This window comes from Telopea speciosissima, chromosome 4, assembly GCF_018873765.1.
Source record: "Telopea speciosissima isolate NSW1024214 ecotype Mountain lineage chromosome 4, Tspe_v1, whole genome shotgun sequence".
NCBI lineage: Eukaryota > Viridiplantae > Streptophyta > Magnoliopsida > Proteales > Proteaceae > Telopea > Telopea speciosissima.
Genome location: NC_057919.1, coordinates 63,586,475 through 63,594,561, shown reverse-complemented (window position 1 = coordinate 63,594,561; position 8,087 = coordinate 63,586,475). Strand labels below are relative to the sequence as shown.

Sequence of the window (8,087 nt, the reverse complement as noted above, 5' to 3'; positions counted from 1 at the left end):
AATAGGGGTGTAAATGAATAGTCAAAATCCGTTTCTGTATCCGTTTAGTACTATTCGAATCCGTCCAAAAGCTAATCGAACGTGGATGCAGATATAGCACTATCCGAGTCAAATCCGATCCGTTTACATCCCTAGTCCTAAACGAGAAGATGACACAACCCAACCTTGCTGCAATAATTGCTCACCATACCATACTATCCATATATTTATTCATATACTTTGGTTGACAAGTAAAAGGTTGAGTTCATGCATTTGTTATGTGGTATTTGGAGTGTAGGAATCTCCATCTTCCTCACTACAAACTGTGGGGGAAAAAAGTAAGATTAGAGAGAGAGAAATAAAACTTGTTGGCTTCTGAAACTCTTCAACTCCTAACACCTGATGCATTAAACAGATACAACATCTTTCTAAGGATCCTCTTTAATAAATAAAACCCAAAAAAATGTTGGTATACCCATTAAAGCAGAAGAGCACACAGCTTCTCCCACTTGCATGTTATGTGTTGGAATCAATTTTGTGCTTCTAAATATAGTACTCCTACCCCTCCCACTTGATATGCAGATACAATTTCATAGCTGTTATACCATCAGAACAGGTAATTTCATGCTCTACATTTTTTGATGATAATTTCATGCTCAAGTTTGATGAATGATGAAAAATAATGCAAGTGGATGGGTCGGTCTAGGGAGGAGTTGAAACTTTTATTTTGTTTGATTTGATTTGATTTTTTTTGAGCAACAGGTTAACAATATCTTGACATCTCAGAAAAATCAAGTAGAATGATAAGAAGTATAATTCTGAAGAACTAATTCTGTTTGGAATGCACTAAAAATGGAATATGTAAAGATTTGTTCCATGATCTTTATAATTTGCCAAAGCATTTATGAGGTGAATGGATGCCCTCAGTCCCAAATCTAACATCAACTTGCATCACTGTTTCTGTCACATCATTTTAAAATTTTCATAACCCATAGCTTAATTTGAAAATCAAAAGCTACATCCAATAATTATAGTCTTCTACCCAGAATAATTTTGCAAAACCCTGGATCAAAAGAACAGAGCTAAACTCCCAACACCAATCCTCATAGGCCAGTTACTGCATTAGTACTTCAATATCTTGCTGATTGGCATTTGTAAGTGGAGAAAGAACTCTGTTGTCACTGGCACTGAATAGACATCCATAAGAATGATTCCTGCTTATCAAATTCTCTCTTTATTCTTCCCTGTCCAACACACAACACCATGGAATCACCATGAGAGGTGCACACCTTTCTCATATACTCTAGAAATTCTCAAACCTTTTCTCTTTATTCTTTTGGGAGACTCCTGTGAAATTCTATACACCCCTCAATGTGAAAGTTAAGTATGAAAGCAATTTATGCTAATTTGCGCAGAATGTGATACATTATAGGCCAATAGAAGTCACATACCTAGTATAAAACTGAATACGATCGATCCATCATGCAATTTTTTTGGATGGCCGCACTCAAAAGGGAATATCTTACCAGAGCAGAATCTGATCCTTCTCCATTAGATTTTTGGGTGGAGGCACTGTAAAAGAATCAGTGACCCTCTCCGTTGGGGCATGGCGCTTTTGATATGTAAGAGCTATATAAGGAGAAGCTTGGCCTCTCTTACAACTGAGAAGGGAGTTGTTGGCCCAAGAGCATATTAAGTAATGGCTGGGTACGGTTACAAGAACAGAGGGTATGTTGCCCAGGAGAAGAGCAGGTCAGGCACTACAATCCAGCCATGGGGAAGTTCATACAATGGAGTTGAAGAACGGTCAGATCAATGGAGGAATACTGGCTTTCCTACCAACTATGAGGGGTGTCAAGATCACAGGTGCAGTCCTGTCATCATTGACGCTGAGGGTCGGAAACACGCGATTGTTGCCTGCACTCCTGAGGACAACACACAGTACATTGTTACTAAAAGAGAGACCAGAGGTGAGCAAGTTCATGCACCTTTGGTTACCAGGTACAAAGATAGCTCTCCTACAAGAATGGGACCAACAAAAGATTATGGAACCATCAAGAAGGAATGGAGCAGTCCTGTGAACCCATCTTATGAACGACCCCCAATAGTTGATGAATTTATTGGCAAAGTCCAAACAGAAGCAAGTCGACCGACCAGGATGGGACCCTTGAATGGTGCGTATTGGCGTCGTACACCCAACCCCCCTTGTCATGATGGAACCAATGGCTATTGTGACCCCAAAGATCACTATGAAACAGTGCCAAATGGTACACAGGATCCAACAGTGATCACAACAGGTGGTTGGACGAGGCCCAGCCGTGTTGGTTGGGCAACACCGCCCAGTTATGACAGTCCACTGGGCAAACCAACAAATGACATAGGAACTGCTGTTGAGTACATCAAGGAAGCAACAAAGCCTTCATATGACAAAACATTCACAACAGAGCCTCGGTTTACAGTACCTTCTCCTGCAGTACCAAGAGTTAATTTTTCTCCTCCGACACCAGCCATCGATAGCAAAGAGGCTGCACGGAGGTACAATGGCTTGATGCTGAAAGCAGATACATGAAATAGAGCACGAGCCTCCAACAAATGCTTTAGGACACTTGGTGGACTTGTCTTCTTATGTTACTACTAGAGTTTATGCTTCTTTTCCTTTCCTTCTTTCTTTACTCTGTTACGTCTGAAGGTTTAAGAATTGTCTGTGGCATGTACTTTTGATATTAGTATAATAAGATTTCTTAGTGTCCCTAAACATTGTATTTGGAGAAGAGTATGTCAGACAGCCAACAAAAAATATGGTCAACTAGGGAGTTTGGGCTGTTAAGTGTGCAGTTCTATGGGTTATATGTGTGTCGGTTCTGTGGGGGGTATATATGTAATGTTCTTTGCTTATTTAAGTGTAAAGTACACTTTTGTCCAGTCTTTAGTCTAGTCTTTAGTTGTGGACTGGTCCTTAATTGTCCTTAGTTCCTTCTACATCATTATAATAAAGCCCCCCACCTGTGTTCTCTTCTCTTCTCTTCTCCTCTCTTCTCTCTTTATTATGTCCAAGTACTGATTCAGGTTCTGTTATTGTTGCATCGGCAATACTTTAAAAGAATCTTAAAACACTTAAAATTTGAGATGCATAACCATAGAACCTCTGTAGTCAAGCCACAAAAATTGCAATCCACATGACTAAATGTTTTCTTCAAAAATCCACTAAGCATCATTTAATTGTCTTATCGTGAGATATTGAGGTCTAGTGCTTTACAACCTTATTTGGCAGAAGTTCATTTCATTGTGGCCACATTGACCTTGTGATATGGTTTCACAACTCAAGTTCTCCAAATTGCATTATATGCTTTGTGCATACAGTTCAGCAGTTCCAGCACCCAACCAGTTGAAAATGATCAAAACTAGAATGAGAAGACTTGAAAAGGGAATATCACAGCCAATTATATGAGCAACCAAAGAGTTTAAGGGCAGATACCACCATCCACTTTAGGCTATAAGTTGGGGTCTTCATAACGATAAAAGCACAGAGTTCAGCAAAAAAGATAACCAGATTCATGCAGAAGGGCTTGGTTTCTTATAAAAGACCAAAATGCTTTACCAAGTTTTGAAAAATCACACATTTAAACATTGACACAAGTAATGCATTCAGTAAGGACAAATAACAATGGAAAAGCTTATCCAAAAACTTGTGTGCAACTTCATAACATTAATTGATACTTTAACATAATATGAACACTTTAACAGAAAACAGAAGCTGCACAGGAACTCATACAACATAAGGTTTGACAGAGAACCAAATACCTCAATGCAATCAATGTTACAAAACTGTTTGATCCGGACAGCTCTATCAAGCCCAGGGACCTGTTTCTGTGCCTTCACCAAAAAGACATATCTATCAGTGGCACCCATGACCCCAAAAGTTTCAAACTCTAAAAAACATGGGGAACAATCAGAAAATTGTTTGCTCCCCCAGTTCTTGGCCAGCCATCCCTTCCCTGATAACCTTCTCAAAGAAATCTTCCAAGGTGTCTTTCCCATAGCTCGGAGTTTTCTCTGCACTGTACTCCCCAGTCTCTGGATCCAAAACCAACATACTCTCAGCAGCATAGTACCTCCCAATTTTCCCAAACTCAGCAGCATCTTCCATTGAAGGGAAGATCTTCACAAGAACATCAAGAACCCCAATTGCAAAATCCATTATCCCAATCGGAACTTTCAAGAACTTGGGTTCTTTCCCCAGAAGCCTAAACAGAATCTCCCCCTGCTCCAATGGTGTCAATGCCTTCCCGTGACCGCCAATTGGGAGAACCTGGTTAATCTTATCTTTGCTCAACACGCAGTCAGCCATAAATGAAGCCAAATCCTGCTCACTGATGGGCTTACACGCACAGAGTTTCCCATCTCCAAACATCACGTAAGGCTTCCCTTCTTTGACCGTTTCGACCTGCCCACCCAAACTCTTGAAGAATGCGGTCGGCCTTACGATGCTGTAAGTGAAATTCTCATCTTCCTCGGCTTCTCTCATCAATTCAGCCTCAAATTTCAACTTAGCACGCTGGAATTCAAGAAGCGGCTTCTGCACGCAAATTGCTGAGAGCAGAACGAAATGCGAAGCACCTTGTCTCCTACCAACCACAAGACTATTCTTTGTGGCCTCATAATCAATCTTCCACGAGTCCTTGACGCCACCGGTACGGCTAGCAAGGCAGGAAACAACAACGTCGATTGAAGATCCGAAGCTTTCCAGACAGTTTTCCAGAGAGCCCAGGTGGGTAACGTCTGAGAAGCATACATTGGCCCCATTCAACTGTTCTAAGGTCTCTTCCTTGCTGTTTCGCCCTCTAATTCCGCTTCTCTCTCTGGCAATGGCGATGGCGTTAAAACCTCTGTTCACCAATTCCTTAACCACGAATTTCCCTATGTAACCAGTTGAACCCACTACCAGAACATTCACGTCTCTCGGATTTTTCTCCCGGAATGTTGACGGAACGGTTTCAGCTTCGACGGTTGGGGCATTCGAAGCCGTTATAGAGCAGAACCTCTGTCTGCTAGTGTTAAGCTTAGCAGGTTCAGAGAATTTTAGCAGAAAAGCTGATGAGGAATTGAAAAGGTTGAGATTGAAGTGAATTTGGCTGATGGGCAGTTGTTGAGAAGGATAGCATTTTTGGAAGCATCGCAGTTGTGCTGAACGAAGTGTGAAGCCATTGCTGGAGAAACAGAGTGACATCTTTCTCTTCAGCTACTGTGAGTGAAGTGGTGAATTAGGAGGAGAAGGGGTTGACTGTTTACACTGCATAACTGCAGAATAAGGAAAATGAACGAAGGGAATCAAACTGGTTTCTGAATTCTTCTGTGGTCGTGGTGAATTGCTCCTCTATCGAGACAAAATCGAGAATCTAGACGATAAGTGGATATGAACAGATCAGGAAGGAGCAAAGATGCTAATAGGCTAGAGTTGTGGATACGGTAGTAATCATATAAATAGGGGTGCAAGTTTGGCCCTGTCGCCTCGAGCCCGAACAGGGCCTGGGTTGAGATATTTGGCCCTGAGCTCTAAATCAGGGTCGGGTCAGGGTTGAGACCTTGGGCAAAGCTTGGCCCGGCCCGACCCTGTTCTAAGTTGTTCTATAACAATATATTGATATAATATATTAAAAATGAACATAATAATGGGAGGCAATTTTCTGTACGAGAGTGTGGCCTATGCCAGCACTCCCATGTGTCTATCTCTCTCCTCCTTAAAACAAGGGGGCAGAGGTGTCTTGTCACATGGGGAGGAGAGAGATAGACTCATGGGAGTGCTGGCGTAGGCCACACTCCTAAATAGAGAACTTTTTCCCTAAATCATATAACACATTTTATTATAGTGTTATTTTAAGTAAAATTGATAATTTTCTTCCCGACCCATTTTTGCCCATGCATTTCCTTCCCCCTCCCCATGATTAGGGCCAATAAAGGTCAGCCCGGCCCGACCTTGAGGGCAGGTTAGGGTTGGGGTCGGGCTTGGGTCCAGCTAAGGGGACTTAGGGTTGGGCAAGGGTTTTTTTTTTTTTGGATTAAGAGCTTGTATAATAGGGGGGTGGAATTAGGGGATGGGGATAGGCCTCAAGGTGGTTTGAACTCATGACCTCTTATTTGAGGAGTTGGTCTTTTGCCAACTGAGCTGACCCCTTGGGTATAGTTGGGCTAGGGTTTTATAAAGCCTGGCCCAACCTGACCCTATTGCAACCCTACATATAATAGTGGAACTTTTGCCTTTTCTCAAATAAGTGTCAAATAAGGGAAATTTTCAATGCCACCCCTTGACGTTTGCCTATATTTTAAAGCACACCCACTAATTACCACAATATCAGCACTACCCCCAACTTTACCAAATTAATTCCACACAGACCTCCTATCGTTAGTTAAGAACTGTTAAGTGGTGATGTCAGCTACATAATATTTTTTAAAAGATAATTCTACCCTTCTTAGTGGGCAAAGTACCTAATCTACCCTTTTCAATTAAAACACCCACAAACCCTTCTTCTTCTTCTTCCTCAGACTCACCGACAACCTCTCTATGAAGCACTTATCATCATTAGGATCAAATCGACGCCCATCTCCACGATCAACACAGTGTTATCTTTGAGAATTTGAAACAAAATGACCATTCAATGCAATTTATCAATTTATATATGGCCAGACTAAAGGGGGTAGTTTTCTCGATCCAACGTACTCCAGAACGCCATGAGAGGGCCTTATTCTTGTAGCAGGCGATCTCAAAGCGCATTCCATGTTTTTTCTATCGAACCACGACCATATTCGTCAATCTCTTCTGCGCTATGGGCTGCACCAATGACCTTGTCATCTTTCTATCTCTCTTTCTCTCTTCGAGTCTTTGACGCAAGGAAAAACTATTATGAGTGCTATTCAGAAGTTCCAAAACCTTCAGTCGATTTCTGATGGTTTGATTTCTTCTACAGTTGGCAAGTTTGGATTCACCCAAAAGGATCCTATGCAGCACCTTGCCCGGGCTGCACGTGCAGCGCCGGACACAATGAGGCATGAAAAGACTGCCTCACCCCTGCTCGGGCAAGGCGCTTGGGCAAGGATAAGGCGGTCTCTTCATGCCTTGCTATGTGTAGCTGATTCGATGAACCCCCAAAATGCCACATTTATGCCTACTTTCAATGCAACTAAAGAAAATTTGTTATCTCCCTCAAACACACCAGTTGATATTGCTGAAAAATTGGCAGCTCTGAATGCTACCCTTAAAGATGAAAGGTCTAAAGTGCCAGGTTTGGAAGGTCCTTCATTTCTTCATGGTCCTTGTGATCTGGTGGATCCTGAGATGCCGTATCATAATCTGCATGGCCAGCCATCGTCTCCTCATGTTCATCATTCTATAGTGAATCATGGAACACCTTTTTTGCATTCATTAGAAGCTCATCATGCTCATATGAATTCTGCAATAAAATACATGGGTCCAAAGAATATTATCCATCATGATCCACCTTCATGATGGGGTGTGTTTTCAGGGGGTTTGGGTGGTGAGGGCCAGCATGGTGGTGGGTTTGATTGCAGCAGGGGGTAGGGGCAGGTGGATGGTTTGAAGAAGAAGAAGAAGAGGAGGAGGAGGAGGGGACCAGTATGGTGGTTTGAGTTGCAGCAGGGTGCAAGGTTGGTGGGGTGGTTTGGGTGTGATTGCAGGAAGAAGAAGAAGAGAGAACGGTTTGATTGCAGCAAGAAGAAGAAGAGAAGTTTTGCTGGTATTATCTTATTTCCTGTTTTTCTCTTTTAAGTGAGAGATAAAAAAGAGAGAACAACAGAGCTGAGAAAAAAAAGAAATAAAAGATAAAAGGTATTTTGGTCAAAGAAATTTTGAAAAATGGGTAATGGTTGATATTATGTTAGTTAGTGGGTATGCTTTAAAATATGGGCAAACATCAGGGGGTGGCACTGGTAATTTTTCGGGTCTCAGTCATTTTTTTTCATTTAGAGTAACCTCCCTTGTACTAGACCCTAAATACAATCTACTCCCCTACAATGTCAAAAATTATTCAAAGTTCCCCTAGTTTGAAAATTTTATTACAATCAGCCTCACTCTATTAGCATGCACTGTCAAGAGG

The 8,087-nt window shown here is 41.8% G+C and overlaps 2 protein-coding genes across 2 annotated transcripts; one reads left to right on the top strand and one right to left on the bottom strand.

The window, feature by feature from the left end:
• The first annotated feature begins 1,517 nt into the window (after window positions 1–1,517).
• LOC122657399 lies at window positions 1,518–2,995 on the top strand. Its single transcript, XM_043852096.1, has 2 exons — window positions 1,518–2,216; window positions 2,247–2,995. Exons 1-2 carry the CDS (start codon window positions 1,679–1,681, stop codon window positions 2,546–2,548), a joined length of 840 nt encoding a protein of 279 aa, XP_043708031.1. The 5' UTR covers window positions 1,518–1,678; the 3' UTR covers window positions 2,549–2,995.
• A 537-nt stretch (window positions 2,996–3,532) lies between these two features.
• On the bottom strand, window positions 3,533–5,328 carry LOC122658894 (divinyl chlorophyllide a 8-vinyl-reductase, chloroplastic). The gene has a single exon (XM_043854047.1). It carries the CDS (start codon window positions 5,204–5,206, stop codon window positions 3,929–3,931), a length of 1,278 nt encoding a protein of 425 aa, XP_043709982.1. The 5' UTR covers window positions 5,207–5,328; the 3' UTR covers window positions 3,533–3,928.
• Window positions 5,329–8,087: the final 2,759 nt, after the last annotated feature.